This window comes from Phoenix dactylifera, chromosome 15, assembly GCF_009389715.1.
Source record: "Phoenix dactylifera cultivar Barhee BC4 chromosome 15, palm_55x_up_171113_PBpolish2nd_filt_p, whole genome shotgun sequence".
Classification (NCBI taxonomy): Eukaryota; Viridiplantae; Streptophyta; class Magnoliopsida; order Arecales; family Arecaceae; genus Phoenix; species Phoenix dactylifera.
Window position 1 is genome coordinate 10,732,678 of NC_052406.1, and position 20,835 is coordinate 10,753,512.

The 20,835-nt window shown below is 37.5% G+C and overlaps 1 protein-coding gene across 4 annotated transcripts; it reads left to right on the forward strand.

Moving 5' to 3' along the window:
• Positions 1–1,697: 1,697 nt before the first annotated feature.
• On the forward strand, positions 1,698–20,643 carry LOC103711572 (alpha-glucan water dikinase, chloroplastic). Of its 4 annotated transcripts, none has more exons than XM_017843913.3 (34): positions 1,698–1,898; positions 1,973–2,277; positions 3,140–3,181; positions 3,265–3,374; positions 3,474–3,552; positions 3,723–3,814; positions 3,898–4,075; positions 6,122–6,382; positions 6,551–6,889; positions 6,993–7,100; positions 7,218–7,316; positions 7,509–7,643; positions 7,771–7,859; positions 8,932–9,066; positions 9,519–9,681; positions 9,804–9,893; positions 9,972–10,157; positions 11,459–11,521; positions 11,614–11,676; positions 11,773–11,832; positions 12,046–12,198; positions 12,398–12,481; positions 13,485–13,661; positions 13,742–13,848; positions 14,062–14,275; positions 14,366–14,469; positions 14,709–14,841; positions 15,079–15,204; positions 17,356–17,466; positions 18,502–18,600; positions 19,479–19,652; positions 19,727–19,819; positions 19,977–20,092; positions 20,221–20,643. In XM_017843913.3, the coding sequence occupies exons 2-34, from the start codon at positions 2,008–2,010 to the stop codon at positions 20,423–20,425; spliced, it is 4,458 nt and encodes a 1,485-aa protein (XP_017699402.2). In that variant the 5' UTR covers positions 1,698–1,898; positions 1,973–2,007; the 3' UTR covers positions 20,426–20,643. The 4 variants fall into 4 exon arrangements, with proteins under 4 accessions (XP_017699402.2, XP_008795998.2, XP_008795996.2 ...); XM_008797776.4 differs by having other exon boundaries at positions 1,699–1,814; XM_008797774.4 differs by having other exon boundaries at positions 1,742–1,898; positions 2,003–2,277.
• Positions 20,644–20,835: the final 192 nt, after the last annotated feature.

Sequence of the window (20,835 nt, forward strand, 5' to 3'; positions counted from 1 at the left end):
TTTGCTTTTCATTTTTTTTTTTTTTTGACAGAGAAAGGAAGCATGCAGAGATCATTTTTAAAAGTGTTTGAACAGGATATTTTAAAATACCATCCCACCCTTAACGAGAATAATGATGAAAGCATCATCGATCATTTCATGAAAATCATCAAAGAAATTTCTGACGCCAAATAATTAAATTTTTAATAGATATCTAAAAGCTAGATCTAAGGACCAAGAGGGACATGACATGGTTCAGAGTTTCCATGTGAAAGCCATGCAACAAGTTTGGAAGATACAGCCAAAGCCATTAACAGAAATGTCATCAGCTACCTGCCACACAGTGTAGACCTTTCTAGCCAAAGTTAGGAATAATAACTATGGGGAGACATGTCCATTCCATCGTAACGATAAGCAGACAAAGAAGTTTTAGGAGATTTTTATACGTTTAGGTGCCAAAAAAATCACGCGGTTTGGCATGCGACGTGCATCACTATGAATCCCGGGCCACACGAGGCTCAACGTGGACGGATGTCTAAATTGCCGGGCTATCACCACGACAAACAGCTTACTGGACAGCCCGTCAGGATATGGAGGTTCACCGCATCCGTTAAAAAAAAAAAAAAATCATCGAGGACGATATGGAATTAAGAGTACGCTACTCGCTGTAGAAAATCGGTGATAAGGTCGGTCGGGTGGGAGACCACTTTTTTGACCGGGACGCATGAGAGGCTTCCCTCTCATTTGGGACCCACCCTGAATTTCGATAGCCACAAGATCATATCCAATAGACCCCTCCCCCCACAACCCCTTTGTTTTATTTCCTTTTCCTTTTTCAGATTTCCCCACTCCCGCGAATCGACAAAGAAAAAGTTAAATAAAGCTATCGGTTTCCCGTGCAAAAGAGATAATTGGGATCGCTTGTATGGTGGAGTAGCGTCTAGCTCCTTCTCTCTCCCTCAATTTATTTTTCTAGCCAACTCAGCAACCAAAGCTCCATTTATAATATCATTTATCACCTTTGTTTCTTTCCGGTGGGGCTTTCGCAGGGTCGTCGCTTACCAAGGTAAATGCTGCTTTTAGCCACATCTGATGTGGAGTAACGGCCTGGATAATTTTGATTGGCTCAACATGATACGTTGAAAAAAAAGAAGAAAGAAAGAAAGCCCGGACCAAGCGAGATCTCCCCACCGCAAAAAGATCGAGATGTATCAATTTCTGAACGCTTTCTCCGTTATTACGAAGCAAGAGCATGCTAATGCCGTACGTCTAGACACGATGTCAGTGCATGGAGAAGCAAAAGATAAATGAGCTTCTCGATTCGCATTTTATCTGCGGCCGAATCTTTTGAATTTTCTTTTTTTTATATATTTATTTTAGGAAAGTCCATTGAAAGAAAGGGAAGCTTCCATCTCCTGAGTCGCGACGAGGGTAATGCAGATAAGTTCTCCCAGGGGCCCTTGCCTTCCGTGGCCGCCCTTCCTTCCCACGCCAAAGCACGTGACGAGCCTCGATTCTCGAAGTCTCCCACACGCGTGAAACTCCACGAACCCCACACGCGTCCTTAGTACCTGAGAATCCCCGCATTGCCCGGATCAGCACACACAGCACTCTCCACTCCCGAAGGTGCCGCGTCTTGCGAACTACCGGCACAGCTCCGGAGAGCCGTTTCAGCTCCCCCAACCGCAACGCGCCACGTGGCCTCACGAGGTGACAATCGAGATGGACGGCGCGTCTTCTAATTCGTGGGATCACGGCTTTCGCTCGCTCTGCCGCGCGCGCACACGCTCTCTCTCTTTCTCGCTCCCGCAGACGGACGGCAAGAGGAGGCGAGAGTGAGAAAGATTTCTCCGATCCGCTTTACTTATTTACTTACTTATTGATTTGTTGCCCGAATTCTTCCATCGATCGAAGCAGCGGTAATCGAATCGATCCAATTAGCTTAGAAATTCTTTTTGATACGAACAAGTTTCTACTGGCTGCTGCTGATCAGGTATTGGCATTCTTTTGCCGGTGGCTGAAGGCAACATGAGCGACGCTCTGGGACACAGCTTACCCAAGGAGGCTCTTCGTCGGCCTTGTGCCATAGAGAATCGGGGTAGAGCTCATCCGGGGCTTTCTGGAAGTTTTCTATGCGGAGTCCCATCGGGGTCTCACCGGAACCAGAAGCCGCTGCTTGCTACCAGATTTCTCGGGAACAATTTGAGAACGGCGCGGACAAAATTATCCGAGCAAACGCGCAGGGCGGTCTCCGCGCTTACTCGTGCCGTCTTGGCTGCGGATCCTGCTTCGGAGGAGGTGATCTCTTTTTCCCCTGCTTATTGTAACGAGTCCATGATCTACAAGCGCGCACGCCGATTGCTGAACCTTATGTCACGATCTATTTGCTTGAGTGTCCTCTCTTGGGCCATGACAAACTAATGGCGCATAATTTCTCCCATTTTCCTGGGCATGCTCTGTCTGCAAATTTTCTGATGTCTCCTTATCTTGGCCACCGCTAGTGATCATTACGTTCGTACTGCAATAGATTGAGGGTGCAGTCGATTTTCGGATGAAGTTCCAACCGGCCAGATCCACCTCTTTCATGAAATATACAAACTTTTAACCTATTTCACTTTTCTAATAGAATATTTTACCATGATTGGAATTTACCTGCTCCATGAATCATCGAGTTTCGCAAGATAATGTTGAAATACCAAAACAATTTCTTTGGTTGTTCAGGGAACAGAAGATAATTGCCAACAGTAGACCTGTCGCATCAGATTCTCTTGAAACTATTCCCGTAGGAACTTCTCCGCATTAATCATATGCTGCACTTGAGATGCGGCCAAGAAATTATGCACCGATCAGGCTGAGTGTTAGGCTTGGGATAGATATGCAACTTATGCATTTCTCTTCTTGGCAGTAAAATGGTCCCACAACTATTATCTTTACTGGCATAGCCTTACCTTGCATCTTTCTTCTTCACCCATCACTGACCGTAATATACTATCCCAGCTATTTAGCTCAATCAGTATTATAAGCACAGCACCGCGTCAAAACAAAATTTATTAGCAAGAGCTAATTAGTGATCGATTGGCAAATTTGTGTGCACCAGTACATTAGGGATCCAAAATTGGTTTGACATGTCTGTTTTCTGACAATTTCCTTGATGGGGCAGCTCTCTGGCAAATTCAACCTGGACTCGGATTCTGAACTACAGGTACTTATCACCTATAAAATTCTTAGATTCAATGCAAAGAAATGGATTTCCTAATCCTATCCCTTGTCTCTGCTACTGAACAGATTGCTGTTCGCAGCCCTAGTCGAGGTTCTCTTGTTCAGATTGAAATTCGAGTTACCAACAGCAGTGGCTCCTTGGTTCTTCACTGGGGTGTAATTCGTCAGGGAAGAAAGTAAATCTCGATGCTATGCTGGGAGTTCTCTGTTTTTTTGTGTGCCACCAGTTTGTGCCATTTATAATTTCTTCTTTCTGTTCTTGTATATGTTTTCAGGGATTGGTTTCTTCCTTCTAGCCGTCCCGATGGAACAAAAGTATATAAAAACCGTGCTCTTCGGACACCTTTCGTAAAAGTAAGTCACTGGAAACATGACAAAACTTTGATGTACCAACAATAAAATGTATCCCGTTCACTTTAAGAAGGCTGGCCTACGAAAACTGGACACCCTTATGGTGCAAGTTCCAACATTTCTTTTTTCTTTGTATAATTAGAATTAATTCTATTCCTCCACCTTTCCTGTAGTCTGGTTCTGACTCCTCACTGACTATAGAGATTGATGATCCCAATATACAATCACTTGAGTTTCTTGTTTTTGATGGGGAACAAAACAGATGGTGAGTTGTATTCAGTTTGTGAACTTTCAATCTGTTGATTGGCAGCACGTCCTGAGATTACTTAATTCCTTTCTCCCTGGCAGGTTTAAAAACAATGGTCAAAACTTCCAGGTTCAACTCTTTGGAAAGGGCCATGGAAAGCAAAATGCTTCAGTCTCTGGGAATCCAAATGTTGACCTGCCTGAGGAACTTGTGCAGATTCAAGCATTTCTGAGGTGGGAAAGAAAGGGTAAACAAACATATACACCTGATCAGGAGAAGGTAAGTCAGTATTTTCTTTGTTTGTGCATCATTTCATGTAGTTTGTAATACCATACAGTTAATCACAGGAAATAATTTTATCATGACTGTATATCAGATCTTCCTGATTGAGTTTGGGTATTTGATATATTGATCATCTCTTCAAGATTGAATCTGTCTATTTCATTTATCGTTCTTTTGGAGTTTCTCTCGATATTAGAAATATCCAGATTTCTTCCCACTATTTCATGATGGCTTTTTGCAGATCCATATTTGCCAATTATTCCTATTTAGGGCTACCTCTAGAGTTACTTTAAGCTTCTCAGCATCCATTCTGACACTATATCCACCCATGCAATCTTAGGTCTTTCCCTCCACATCCTTCAACACAAATTAACATGCCCTTCCTTAAAGAGTCCAATCAAATCTTCCTGTGGATGCTCATACCATCTTGATGAACTCTCCAACACTTTGCCCTTAATTTCTGCAACTTCTATAGCTTCTATAATATACTCATTTCTCACTCTAATTCTTAGCTTTACAACACGTCTACCTTAACATTCTCATTTCTGCTATACTTGACATGTTTTATTGGACCCCTTTTAGTGTCCAACTTGTATCTTGAGGTCAATGACAATATTAGGCATGTCATTGTCACCATACTAAATATAGATATTTGTGATAACCCAGTGATATAGGTTATATCCCATGCAGCAACAAAATGACTTTAGTCATCTGTTGTAGGTAATTTATTGGTCAGTCAAATAGGAACTCTCGAGTGCAAAACATACCCACTGATTGTTATAAAGCAGACCTTCTTCCACAATGCAGAATGTCATGTTGAAACATTCTGTATGCTGCTTGACTTTTATTCTAATTGTATATCTATTATGCATAATTTTATGCAGAAAGTAGAGTCACAATTAGCTTCTCTCTTTGGTCTCCCTTTTTGTTTTTATCTATCTATTGTGTATTATCTTGCATATATATTGTTACCCTAAAAAAAAAAACTCTTGCATCTATATCATCATCAACTTAATTCAATATTATCTGAGCTCTTTCATCTAGATTCTTATAATTCTTTTTCTCCTATTCTTCTTTATGATATGAATGCTAGATACACTGCTTGTTATGCTTAACTTTCATTATAGCTGAGCAAATCATTTATCATAATCAAGGTTCGCCGTCTCGGTACTGGACTCCATATCGGTGCCACACTAGCATAATATCGGTATAATACGATATGGAATTTTTTTGGCGTACCGAGTGTACACTTAGTACGCTATCCGTACTGGTTTGGTAAGCCACCCATATCGGATGCCGATATCGAACCGGTATGGTACGGTACGATATGTTACGTACTGTCCAGTTCGGGCCAATATGGCATATCATGATTGTAACCTTATTGCTTATTCTGCTCGCAAGCTTCTATGGCGATTCTTAGCTTTTTGCATTACCTTGATTTCTTAAGGCCCATTCGATGTTGCGTTTGTTTCTTTTTCTTGTTTTCAAAAATCCAAGAAGAAAATTGAACTAGACTGAACCGGTATGTCTGATGAAATTCTTTTGCTTTTTAAATTGGTTATAAAACATTTAGACCTTTTGGCTGCAAAAATTCAATGCTTCAGCAAAAAAAGTGAGATATAACAAGGACCGTCAAAAGCTCCATGCAAATGCTATCTCCAACATCAATCTCCATTCACTATTTCACTTAGCTGCAGGGAACAAAGATACAAAAACAACAACATCCAACAGGCCCTTAGTTTTTTGTCTATTCATCTCAACATTGTCATCACCTTATATGCGAAAGTAGATATAATGGTTGCTAACTTTTTTTTTTTTTTTAATTTCTTCATGATAAATGCTCATCTCAACAACGTTTATATCTATTCTCTTTCAGGTAGTTTACACTAGTAATGCAGAAAAGTTTTTTGACTTTATTCTGGCAGATACATTTCACTGCATACATTGTTCATGTTTAACAGTGACATAGGATTCTTACAAGTTAATGTCACTTATTTTATACTTTAACAATTCCAACCACATTTCTGTATCATTGTGATGTAGAACAACTTAGTAGGTAGAGTCTGCAACATCTTTCAGGAGGAGTATGAAGCAGCCAGAGCTGAGTTACTAGAGGAAATTAGTAGAGGTACTTCCATAAAGGAACTCCGGGCAAAATTGACAAAAACTCCTGATGCTGAGGAGGATAGGACAAAGAGGTCTCCTTCTACTGAGGGTGAAATTCCCAAAGATCTTGTCCAAGTACAAGCATACATACGGTGGGAGAAAGCCGGGAAACCAAACTATCCGCCAGAGATGCAACTTGTGATGCTCTATACCGCCTACAGCTTGACAATCTCTTAAAACTTATGCGCCGCTCATTCATTGTTATGGAAATTACATGAATCAAATTTGTCATCATCAACTTATATTTCTTCTTCTTCTTCTTCTTCTCTGGTTTTCTGAATCTGGATTTGGTTTTATGTCAAATAGAGGGAATTTGAGGAAGCAAGAAAAGAACTGCAACTTGAGTTAGATAAAGGAACACCTCTTGCCGAGCTACGGAAAAAGATCATGAAGGGAGATATACAGACTAAAGTCTCCAAGCAACTGAAGACTAAAAAGTATTTCACTGTAGAAAGAATTCAGCGCAAAAAAAGGGACATAATGCAGCTGCTTAATAAACATGCTCCCGAAATTATAGAACAGAAGATCTCTGACTTACCAAAAGCTTCAAAAGTGCTAGAACCCTGCTTAAAGCCTATAGAGGAGCAGGATGGTGGTCTCATTCTGAACAAGAAACATTTTAAGCTGGATGATAAGGGGCTTCTGGTAAGATAACCTTTGTTAACAGTAACTTGATTCTATTTTTTTAATTATTCCTTTTTGTAAATGATTCTCTTTAAAGCTATGAGCCTGCTTTCTTGGTGTGAAGGTACTTGTGACCAATGCTGTTGGTAAGACAAAGGTTTATTTGGCTACAGATTGGAAAGGGCCGCTTATTCTTCACTGGGGATTATCAAAGAAGGCTGGAGAGTGGATGGTGATGTTTTAAGATCTTCCATTTTCCTTTTGGAACCCTGTTTAACTTTCATTTGATGGCACTATTATGTTTATCAGTTACCTGTTTCATTTTTATGGTGATTGTTTAACCATGCAGGCGCCCCCCTCAAGCATGTTGCCTCCAGGTTCAGTATTGCTAGACAAGTCATGTCAGACCCCATTTGGTGAGGCTTTCTCGGCAGATCTGTTTTACCAGGTATAGTTTACTTTCTCAAAACCTAGGACATTCCAACTTTAAGCGGTTTTAACCATTATTTGTGCTGTTGAGTTGCATGGCAGAAAAGCTCATTTCTCACAAAATACTATTTGTATCTAAGCTTGATATGTTGCAATAATAATTGTTCAACTGAAATGATTTTCACATTTAATTTTGATATTTCGAGTACAGGCTATTGAAATAGAGATTGATGGAGGGGATTACAATGGAATGCCCTTTGTCCTTCTTTCTGATGGAAAATGGATGAAGGATAATGATTCTGACTTTTACATTGATTTTGGTAGTGAGACTATCGAGAGTTGGAAGGTTGCTCCTTTTTGTATTTCCTTGTCTATTTTTTTTAAGGTTCATTAAAATAGCTTTTATGTGATTGATGACATAGAGTATTTGTAGATTTAAAATTCTTTTCTTTTCTTTTCTTTTTAAATGGAAGGATGCTAGAGATGGAAGAGGTACTGCAAAGTCCTTGCTGGACAAGATTGCAGAATTGGAAAGCGATGCCCAGAGATCTCTTATGCATAGGTCTAGCATCTTTCACTAGTTCTTATTTTCAATTTCATTTCTTTGTGTCCCTATGCATTGAGTTATTTCTTTGCTATATAAGAGTTCTAAGAAGAGATGATTTCTTTTTTCTAATAAATGATGTTGCAAGTTTTTTTTCTTAGTTTTTTATGTATAGAATGTTCATGTTAGAACTACATATTATACACATAAATAATAAAAGATAAACTAACATATGCATAGCAACAGGTATAGCTGTTACGGCAGACTGAGCACAGATGATGCAGGCCTTTTGTTGTCTCCTTTTCTGCATTTATAAGTCCTTAATTTTCTTAGTAATATTCAAAATAAGAGTTTCTATGTTAAAATTTCCTGGTCAACAATTTAATTTTAGCATATTGCATCGATGAAATTCCATAGCGTACATGTACCAACACTTTCATGCAGTGAAGTTCTCTTCTGATGTAGGCATATTTCATAAAATGGTTTCATAATTAGTTTTAATGGGTTTAGACTGATAATTTTTCACTTCATCATGGTTATTTGGTAAAAATTTTGGTCTTTTTTCATGTGTCCATTTTCTAGCCCACAACAATAGTGTTTTCATGCCTATCTGGAATGCCCATGATATTATACATTTTACGTTACCATTACCTGTATGTTTGGTGGTTTTCCATAGTTGGTGAAATTAAGTCATTTCTGAGTTTTGGTAATTGAACCATGGCAAAAACTATGACTATTTCCCAGGTAATTTGTTCTATATATTTTGGTTGGGTTTTTATTCTGCATGTTGATTTCTTTGTTCTAAAAGATACTTAGGATTAAATTTGTTCAATCATATACATTTTTTCTTCAAAAACTCTTGTTTCCTATGACGAATTGTAGAGTATTTCTTAGGTAGATGTATTCATTCTCAGACTCCACTTTTCCCCTCTCATTTTGAGGGATAGCATTTCCAAAGGCTGAATTCCTCATATTTCTTTCCAAGCATGTTTCTTTTTCGTCACACTCATATAATCATATAGCAGAAGGATTTGTTAATGAGTGCTGCTCATGTTTCTGGAAATAATAGACCAATTTTGTTTTGTCACAGATTTAATATTGCAGCAGATCTGATGGAGCAAGCCAGAGATGCTGGGCAACTTGGTTTTGCTGGAATTCTTGTTTGGATGAGATTTATGGCTACAAGACAACTCATATGGAATAAGAACTACAATGTGAAACCACGGTATAAATTCTAATAATTTCTTATTTTTCTGAATTGGTGGACTATGATTAGTTTATCGGGAAAAAGAAAAAGCTAAATGAAAGAAAATTGAGCATAACTAGGTCCAAAGTGACCAATATGAATTGCCTAAGAGATAATGCTGAGGCCTGTTTGTATGCACAACCATCATACCCATTTGTTATGTGCCATATGGATTGGAGTCGCCAAGTAGAGAAGGTGAATAGGTAACCCTGTTGACCCCCTAATCCCCACAGTATTTTGGAATACTGGAATCCATCTAAATTCCTTATCTTGACAATCTTGGGTGTGTGGGGAGAATACTGCAATCCTCCTTTTGATCCTTTCTGGTCTCCTGGATTCTCTTCAGTCCTTCCTACCATGCTGTGAGTTGTGTTACTTCGAAAGAAATGCAATATCTTCTTATGATAAAACCTTTTATTTTCCAATTACAGTGAGATTAGTAAAGCTCAGGACAGGCTTACAGACCTGCTTCAGAATATGTACAAAATCTGCCCCCAGTACAGGGAGATCTTGAGAATGATCATGTCCACCGTTGGTCGTGGAGGTGAAGGGGATGTTGGGCAACGTATCCGGGATGAGATCTTGGTAATCCAGGTAATTGCTGTTTATTTGTGGAGAGTTCTTTTTATAATCTTAATTAGGTCGATTAGTAGCAAATTAGATTTGGAATCATGTCTCGGTTGTGATTTCACAATCTATAACGCTGGTAATTGTAGAGAAATAATAACTGCAAGGGTGGGATGATGGAGGAATGGCATCAGAAGCTACATAATAATACAAGCCCAGATGACGTTGTAATCTGTCAGGTACTTGATATGTGAGACTGGCCGAAGGCTTTACATTTTTTATTTGTTATGAAAAATCTGACCAAATTCTCTTTGCAGGCACTAATTGATTACATTAAAAGTGATTTTGATATTAAAGTTTACTGGGATACCTTGAGTAAAAGTGGCATAACAAGGGAGCGTTTACTAAGCTATGACCGTGCCATTCATTCCGAACCAAGCTTCAGAAGTGACCAGAAGGAGGGACTTTTGCGTGATCTAGGAAATTACATGAGGACTCTGAAGGTTAGCTGGGTGTTTAAGCTTCATGCTTAAGATAGTTTTAAATCCTAGTACTTACATATTAGTTGCAAACAGAAACTATCTACAATAGAGGAACTCTTAATGAAAAAGAAAAACAGACTTCTTTTTTGGTTATACTACCAAGTTTCTTGGAGTAGAGATTATCAAGTTTCTTGGAGTAGCAGTGTTAGTGATAATTTAGAAAGTTTCTCTACATATATGATTTAACTTGTTAAATTTGTTAAATTATGTAGAAAAAATCTACTGGCAATAAATTGATGCTTAGTGAAGTTCATTGCTAGATAATATTGATTATGTAGGTTGTAGTTTTGCATGTCATAATTAGGTCATATCTATGCATCCTTATTTTGTAAATGCAGATGGTTGATGGTTTACCCCTAAGTAGCATCAAAATCATTCATTTCATTTGATATCCTTGCTGAATTTACAAATCTGTACCACAGTTAAAAATAATGGGCCACTATAACATTGTACTGTCATTATAATGGTTTTGGAGGGGTTCCCTCTATGTTATACAATGGAACGTTCTCGCACGTTCTATGCACGTGAAAAAGGAAATGGAAAAGAATGGGATGAAGGATATTATGGTGGTCAGTCAAATGCTCAGGTGGAGTTGAAACCTCAGTGTGCGTTATATTAGTAGATAATGATTATGGGTCTTTAGATTACTGCTGCTATTTCACATATCCCATTTTAATGGCTGCGATGTAATGGGAATAACAGTTATTTGACTGTTATCCTGTTATAACAGCCAATAGATCACGACCTCATGGGAATAACAGCCATTACTTCGCATTTGTATTGTTTCCCTAAATAAGTGGTATCTTTTTCAAACTCAGAATTTCATAACAATTTTGTCTCTAAAATGGTTTCTTGCACCTTATTTTTTTTATTAAGTGAACAGTGATCTGAAGCACGATGCCGTTATTATTCTGTTATTTTTACCATTATAATGCTATTATAATGGGCATTAGAACATTCATTATTGCGATACTAGATTAGTCCAAATCAACATATGGGGCAAATATTGGCTTTTATAACTGTTATAGTGGTCAATAATGGTTTCAGCGGGGATCTTTATTCTGTTATTGAAACATGGTCCTGTACTGGTTCATATTCAGTAGCACAAGTGGAAAAATTTAGTAGATCAATTGCCCTTTAATATAATATCTTGTTAATGTCCTTCGGGTCCCATCTGTTATTGCAGAATGTGATAATGCCTTTTATATTTATTCTTTATGGACTATGTTATAGTAACTTCATTTTGTATGATTTATCTCTAGGCTGTTCACTCAGGTGCAGATCTTGAGTCCGCTATTGCAACTTGTATTGGGTACAAATCTGAGGTATTTTTTCCTCATCTGTAGGCTTTCCAACAATTTCTTGTTCGTGAGTTCTTGTTCATGAGACATGAATGAACCTTTCTTATTTTCTTCAGGGTCAAGGCTTTATGGTTGGCGTGCAAATAGATCCAATAAGGAGTTTGCCATCTGGATTTTGTGTAAACTTTTCTAAACTTATATGACGTACATTAAGGCAGCAAACCCTAATTATGAAATCTAGTTTATGCATGTATATTCTGAATTTGTTTGAGCAGGACCTGCTGAAATTTATACTAGACCACCTTGAAGATAAGATGGCGGAGCCACTGCTTGAGGTCAGTGTCAAAATCTTTGAGCAGTGTTTCCTCTTGCATTTACAGCATATCCACAGACAACTTTGTTCTATATTATTTTGATTTTCTTGGCCATCAGTCCATGAAACCCCACCACTGAATAATGTTAGATTGGTCCTAACTACCAAAACAAATAGACACAATGGTAATTTTGTTTATAGTTGTATATGAGCTGCTAGAATTCTGACCTTTCAGGGCTTGCTGGAGGCACGAGTGGAACTTCGACAGTTGCTGCTCAATTCCCATGAACGTACGAAGGATCTTCTCTTTTTGGATATTGCCCTTGACTCTACAGTCAGGACAGCAATTGAAAGGGCATATGAGGAACTGAATAATGCTGAACCAGAGGTCTTTCACAACATTATCTTTAGTGCCTTCCTGTTGCGTTCTTCAACCACTTTGTCTGTTATGTGTATTCTTTTATTTTAAAGTATGTTTTGTCTTTTTGTTTTGTGTTTTGTATGTGTGTGTCTGCATGTTTGCTTTATATGTGTATGTGTCTGTGTGCGCGCATGTGAGGACTCATCTCCGTGGTTTTCTTTGGCAGAAAATCATGTACTTAATTATCCTAGTTCTTGAAAATCTTGCTCTGTCAACAGATGATAACGAGGATCTCATATACTGCTTGAAGGTACTACACACTGTCATGGTTCATTCTCATTTAGAAATTAAATTGGTCTGTTGCTACTCTGACATTGCTTATTTCTTTCGTATTTACTTTTGACTGGATGTGAATACTGTTGAAGTGGTTAACACTCAACCTTCTACATTCTGGTAACAGAAGACTGGGAAAGTGCTAGTTGCATTTCTCACAAATGAAGCACCACATCCTATAGAGATATGATGTTTTCAAGCACATAGCAAGTTAGCAACAAATTCAGGATTTGGAATTCTTCACCAAGTGTGAAAATTCATTATTTCGTAGAAGTTCAGGAACGTCAAAGTATAAAGGGTAAAAGAGAGATATTATGAATGTTAGACAAAAGAAAAAGAGTAAACAGAGATTAGCAGAGGTGCCAGAATAATTCAGAAAATATTTGAAAGGGATATGAAATTATATATTAAATCATTGGAAATTTATAGAATCACGACCTTTTCATTGAATTGGTATAGATCCAGGGGCAGATTTTTGGATGAAGAATTCAAGAATAACTGGAGAGTTTTTCAATTAGTTGGAGAATTTTCGTGCTAGAGTCATGCCAACTGGAATGCATGTTTATATCAGTCTCAGCTTATTTGTGATTTCTATTATCCAATATGTATCATATTGATATGAAAGTTAAGCAGTCTTACCTTACCTGGTAGCCTGATACTATGAATTTTAGGTACAAGTCAAAAGATTTCTCATTGCCTCCATTTGAGCTAGCAAGCAACTAAAATTCTAGATTGCACATTTTGCATTAGACTAAGTTCTCTCTATCTATATGGATAGCTCCCTGTCCAAATGAGTCGAACAAATGTATAATTTAAATTTTGTACTAATAATGATGCTTTCCAGTTATTTAGTTAATTTTATATTCAGATTGCATTTTGATCTTGAGGTCTTTCAGATTCTAGACCATACCTAGTAACCAAAATGTTTATTAGGTATTGTCCAGCAAAGGAGTGAATCTAATTTGGTATTATTCTTTCAGGGATGGAATCATGCTCTAGAGATGTCCAAGCAAAAAGATGATCAATGGGCATTATATGCAAAATCATTTCTTGATAGAACCCGGCTTGCCCTGTCAAGCAAAGCAGAGCTATACCATCAAATCCTGCAACCTTCTGCCGAATACCTTGGATCATTGCTTGGAGTTGATCAATGGGCAGTATGTATTTTATATATAAATGCTACCTTAGAACATCTAATTTAACTCGAAGCTTTCACTCACAAGAATTTGTCCTGCAGGTAAGCATATTTACCGAAGAAGTTATTCGTGGGGGATCAGCTGCCTCTTTATCAGCACTTCTTAATCGACTAGATCCTGTTCTTCGGAAAGTGGCACATCTGGGAAGGTTTGGCAAACACTGCCAACATTTATTTTACTTACAACCTTGGAAGTCATTAAAGTGATCTTTGTATATTCAATATTTAAGTTTCAATACGTCGTTTGTTCCCTAGGTTTCATTTGGGCTAGTTTTACCTAACCTTGAATTTAGATGACTTCTACATGTTTTGCTTGGAAGTTCTATTCAAATATCTAATCTGATCTTGGCTGGCTGGAACAGTTGGCAGGTTATAAGCCCTGTTGAAGTTGCTGGATATGTTGCTGTCGTAAATGAACTGCTTGCTGTTCAGAACAAATCTTATGGACGGCCGACAATTTTAGTGGCAAGAAGTGTCAAGGGGGAGGAGGAACTACCAGATGGCGCAGTGGCTGTGCTGACACCTGACATGCCAGATGTTCTTTCTCATGTCTCTGTGAGAGCAAGAAATAGCAAGGTAATTGTCTAGATGCCCATTCATGAACTGAAGTTTTGGATTTATCTGCAATCATTATGGAATATTACGGCTGCATGTGGTGTTATGCAGGTTTGCTTTGCTACATGCTTTGACTCCAACATTCTGACTGAACTCCAAGGAAATGAAGGGAAGCTGTTTCGCCTGAAACCTACTTCTTCAGATATCTTATATAGGTTGGATCTTTTTCCCATCAGAAACAGACTTAAAATACATTTGAAGGTTGCTGTGATGTGACCCTGTTCTTCTCTTTACCAGAGAAACTGGTCCTTCTCTTCCCATTAAATGATTAGAGTGTTATATTTTTCTTTATCTGCTCTTTTATTTCCTTATTTTCCTAGATCATAGGTTTGCATACTTGAGTCGTAGGAACTTCTACATTAAGAACCTTTTCTGTTTTCAATTTTGACTATAGTGAAATAGAGGAAATTGAGATATCAAGTTCAGCTGGCATAGGAGATGATCAGTCTCCACCATTTGTAAGTTTGGTCAGGAAGCAGTTTTCTGGTAGATATGCCATATCAGCTGAAGAATTTACCAGTGAAATGGTTAGTATTGTAACTTATGTTTAACATTCCTTATGAATACTTTTCAATGGTTTACAACTTATCGGTTGATGTTTAAACTGCTTAGTGTTATCCAATAACATTATTTAGCCAAATAGGAATGTTCTTGCATCTGCAGACATACGGACCCCAATTAATGTTGGCTTGCTTTACCTACATTTCGTAAGCTACCTTTCCTTAATGTTTGTTTAACTGATACCATGGTATTTGTATTCTTAGGTTGGCGCTAAATCACGTAACATCTCGTTTTTAAAAGGAAAAGTGCCATCTTGGATTGGAATTCCAACATCAGTTGCACTACCATTTGGAGTCTTTGAGAAGGTTCTGTCAGATAATAAAAACCAGGTGGATCTTATATTTTCACCTTATTGCTGCTTTCCATCATGGATATGCACATCTAAGCAAGAAAGCTCCTGAAGATGTGTTTGGTGTGTTGCAGATTTTTTCTTATTTTATGATTAAGTAGGTAATTGTTTATTCTAGCAAGTTATAGCTGGTCATATTATGACTCTTGGGGATTAAATGGACTAAAAGAGCCATTTTCTATGATTGTTTTTTATTTCAATGTGAAAATATAGACGTGAATATGACCTTTTCCAGATACTAGGACATATGTGGGAGAATAGTTCCATGTAATGTCTTGATACTAGGACATGCATACACATGTAGATTACCCTATTCAACATTCTAAGAGGAACACATAGGTACAAGCATACTTACTAAGATATTTTGGTACCATATAACATGGAGTTAATGATATTTATGTAATGGTGAAAAAAACTATAGGATTATACTAAATAATCATTTATCAGATTTTATGGGATTATTAGTTTATCATAGCAAACAAAGCCAAGTTGCATATCCAATTATAGGCATCGAAAATGATTCATCTTTTCAGAGGAGTCGAACTTTATGTGAATAGTGTAAATTTTGAGCATATACGAATGCAAAGCCAAACAGACAATGATTACAGCAAATGATAAGCCTTGTCTATCATCAACATAGAGTAATTATTTTCCTTCCATTTCTCCTTTTTAACATATGTCTACATTTTTTGATATCTCTTTTTGATTGTGCTAAGAAATCCATTTTCCACTTCATGAAAATTGCATTCAATAATCATTTTTAGTCAAGATTGCATCGTCTTAATTAGCGAATTGCATGTTGCTAGGCATGTTGCTACCTGTGTATAGAATGGCTTGGGTCTTACTTTTTAATTTGTTTGCTCAGTTTCATTGTAACAACCCAAAATCTCACCGCCAAAAGTGTTATATGGGTTTTTTTGGCCTGTATAAGTACTTAAGACTTTTTGGTACATAACCGATGTGGAACTAAACACATGCCTCTGCGGGTCCAAACACACTTTCCATTTAAGCCGTGGCACTTTGCTTGGCTAAGGGACCAAATCTAATCAAATTCAATTGTAAATACCATGATCAGATCATGGTCAGCCCTAAAATGGTTCGTGCTATTAGTGTCCCCTAGTTCACATGGCCACGGATTGGATCCCCTCTGATACAATTTGTAATAACCCAGGATCTCATCCAAAAAGGCTAGCTAGAAGTTATTATTTTGGTTCCTTATCCTTGTGTATGTACCCAACATCTACTCAGTTGGGGTATGTACGGGTCGGGCTGGGTTAATTTGGAGATAAACTCGAAATTGAAGCGATTTAAGCTAGTTTCTTGAAAAAAAAACCGAAACTGAACCAACCATCTACCAACCAGGCAAGATTAAGGCCTTCCATGGCTTTCAAGCTCTCGGGTGACAAAAAACCACTTGAAACCGACCTAAGAAATTCGGTTTGGTTTGGTTTATCAGGTTGATATTTAATGGGTTGGGCTAAATGGGCTAGTCTAAATCTAAACATAAATATTCCATTTTATATAGGGTTGATGTTCAACCGACTAGGCTAAATGGGTTGGGCTAAGTCTAAACATAAAAAAATTATTTTATATATATGTGAAAACATAAGAAATTTTTAAAAATAGAAATATATACACACACATATGGGTCGGGTTAGGTTGGGTTCGGTTGGTTTGAATATATTTGTATATACGTATGAGTCAGGTTGGGTTGGTTTGAATCGGTTTTTTGAAAACTAAAACTGAAACCGAACGAATTTTTTCGGTTCAAGCTTTTCTCAAACCGACACCAAGCTGAATTAAAAAAAAATGATATAAACTAAACCGAAGAGATCGATTTGGGTCAGATTCGCGGTTTGGCCGGTTTTTTGCATGCTATTACTACCCAGTACATAGTGGATGTGGGACTAGGTCCTCACATTCATGAATCCCATTATGGTAAATTTGTGTACGAAGCAGTCCAGGTAGATTAATAAGTCAAAACAACTATCAGTTACATGTGTTCACTTTTTTAGCTTAGTTTCTTACTGGATGAGGATTTTTAATTTCATAAGTACAATACCATGCCAAATACTATTTCTGTCATAATGCTTTTTCTTTTTTCCTTTTTGTGTAAAATTGTCAAATACAGGCTGTAGCTGACAACCTACAGATGCTTAAGGAAAGGTTAGGACAAGGAGAATTTGGTGCACTTGATGAAATACGCAGAGTGGTTCTGCAACTTGCAGCTCCACCTCAATTGGTAAGTCTCTCCAGCTTTTAGGGCGAATGCATTTAAAAGCTTTCTCAATTTGACAGTCGCCAGTGGGAGTTCCCAAAACTTGTCTCTGCATATTACCAGGTAATTACCTTTTATGTTTTACAGTCCAGAAATATTTCATATGCTGTTCATTTGGGAATAATTGTTTATTTTTATGGAGAAATCTAGGTAAATTACTTAATCCCATAGAAGAGAATTTTTTTTTTTTAGCAAGTGATGGAGGTGCAGAATGATGCACTTTTATGAAGTACATTCCTCTTCAAAAGCATTAAACCGCACCAGAAATTCTGAAAAAAGCTTCTGAAAATATCCAAGTATTTCCAAAAAGTTCGTTATAGAAACTCTATTTCATTTATGCATCTCTCCAAAAAGCATCTGGATCCTCATTCATATAAATAACCATAAGAATATTGAATATATCCTGTAATTTTCCTTGATGGGCTAAAGTTAAGTAATAATTTGAATGGGAAAAAAATACTTAATCGGCATGTCATGAAAAATGAAGGGAATAAAGAGGTGTTTGGAAACTTACATCTTACATCCAGTGTCACTTCAACATCTGGTATAAACTTCAGAAAAATGATATGGTCCATTGGATTTAGTCCTTGAGATGCTCTTTAGGTCCTTTGGCTGAAATTATTTAACACAATGAAGTACATGGCTTGCGATTGACTGCATCACTTCTTCTTGGCCACCTGCAATTAACATGGCAACATTTGAATTGGATTTCATTGCCTCATTGCCTTCTGTATGTGCTTGATTTTGTTTAATTTAATGTATCAATATTTTTGAAGGGCGCCATTGATTATAACACTGATAAAGATCTGAAGAATCATTTTAATTCTCTATAACCATAGAGAATTTGGCCGACTTCTTACCAAGTTGATGAAGATTTGGAGGATCAAACTGATTTGGAGAATCAGTTTGATCCCTGTTGTTATCAGCCATTAGTATCATTATTCTTCATTAGTTAACTACTTTTGATGTTACGCTAGTAGATGATACATGCTGTTTCAGGTACAAGAGCTTAAGGAGAAAATGCAGGGTGCTAGAATGCCATGGCCTGGTGATGAAGGTGTGCATCGGTGGGAACAAGCATGGATGGCAGTAAAAAAGGTGGGAATATTTCTCTAGTATAAATGGAAGATGTTTTAATGGTCTTAAATGGGAACAAGCATGGATGTTATAATTTTTCTACCTGAGGTTTTGAATTCTATGGGACAAGGATGTCCTGTTCTGCACGAAACAGGATGCCCCGTGTACCACCTCATCCCGGTACTTACTTGGGATGCCTTCTTTTTTGTTTTATTTTTTTCCCTTAATTTATCTAAGAAGTTTGGCTGTTTCATTTGTAATTTAAATATATCTGAACTTCAAAAGGTTAGAAGCTATGTATACGGAAGTATAATTATCTGAATATTGTGTAATAAGCCCTATTTCAATATTGCACAAAATGGATTATGAGTTTACGATAAACTTATCAAATTAATTATTAATCCCATGTGGAATGTCTTTGGCGCTCATGCGCATCAGGGTCCTATTCATTACAAGGTACTTGAATATGATGTCAGCCTGGATGCAGAACCCATCTTTGTTGTGTGTACCATGTCTTCATGTAATTATCGTGGACCAGTCCAGTTGCTGGCATATGTAGGCTGTAAATGTAAAGTACTTTGTATTACAGTTGATGAATATTGAGAGTATGCATTAACACTGTCAAGAAATCCAAAAAAGTCAAAAGCTTGCAATATGGCAAGGAAATTCAAAATTAATCGAATCAGTGGGTGCTTGTTATTGTAATCAAGTTACAGGGGCCCTGCACCTTTAATTCTGTGCCTTGTATTCGAGTTTTCACATAAAAGGAATTCCAATCATTTAAATTGATCATAACAGAATGTTATATCTGTGGCTTCAATTTTCATCTTCACTTAGTCTCTTTAGCTTTCTCTAGGCTTTTCGCCTAACTGGATTTCTTGTTGGTCTGTTTCATCAAGGTGTGGGCTTCAAAGTGGAATGAGAGAGCTTACTTCAGCACCCGCAAGGTCAAGTTAGACCATGACTTTCTCTGCATGGCTGTCCTGGTTCAAGAAATCATAAGTGCAGACTATGCATTTGTCATCCATACTACTAATCCCTCATCTGGAGACTCATCAGAGATATATGCTGAGGTATATTTTTAGGAAGACAAACCACTTCCTTCTGCTGCTTTCGTATTTCGACATGAATCAACTTCTTCATGTAGGTGGTGAAAGGACTAGGAGAAACTCTAGTAGGAGCCTATCCAGGTCGTGCACTGAGCTTTGTCTGCAAGAAAAATGACCTCAACTCTCCCAAGGTTTGTGTACCGGAATTATGTTTTCCAACTTCATCAATGCTGAGTGCATTTCAGTTTGTGATCATTTTTCCTGTTGCTGATTAATCTCTCATTAAATATATCTTGTCGTCGTTTATACTTCAGGAGTTCAAATATTTCAAATTTCAATTTCTTGTAGGTACTGAATTTCCCTAGCAAACCAATTGGCCTCTTCATAAGACGGTCGATTATCTTCAGATCTGACTCTAATGGTGAAGATTTAGAAGGTTATGCCGGTGCAGGGCTTTATGACAGGTGAGTCAATTTCCTATCTGGGAAGACCCAAATATTTAACCAGGAAGTGTTTGATTCTCAGAGATGAGTGATGATCAATGAGGTGTAGAGGGGTTTTATTCTGATCATTCGAGGTTGGTCAAATACAGTGTGCTGATGGATGAGGAAGAGAAGGTGGTGCTCGACTATACTTCTGATCCGCTGGTGGTGGATCGCAATTTCCGGCTGTCCATACTCTCCAGCATTGCAAAAGCAGGGGCGGCAGTTGAGGAATTGTATGGCACTCCGCAGGATATTGAAGGTGTGGTAAAGGATGGGGGAATTTTTGTTGTCCAAACAAGACCACAGATGTGATTTGCTATCGTAGAACATCCAATTTTTACTGTGCAGCGAAAGGAAAGAAAAAAATAATCCTGCAGGGACCCTTATCTCTCTCTCTCTGCTTAGATCCTGTTATTCTTGTAATTTTAGAACTACTTGCTACAAGTTGTTTGTGCGAATAATTACTTATGAATTGACAATATAAATAGTTCTGCATAATAAAATTTATAAAATTGTATTTTCATAAAAAATGTTATTTTATAATCCATTTATTGCTTTATGTAATAAATGTTACGAAGTCCAAGTCGAGAACTCCATGTATTATGTTGCTTCAAATATTGTGTAAGCGGGTGGCATGCAATGGAGCAGTCTGGATTAAAAAGAAAAGGGATAAAAAAATGAACTGGAATTAGATTTCAAATATAGGTTTGAAAAATAATATA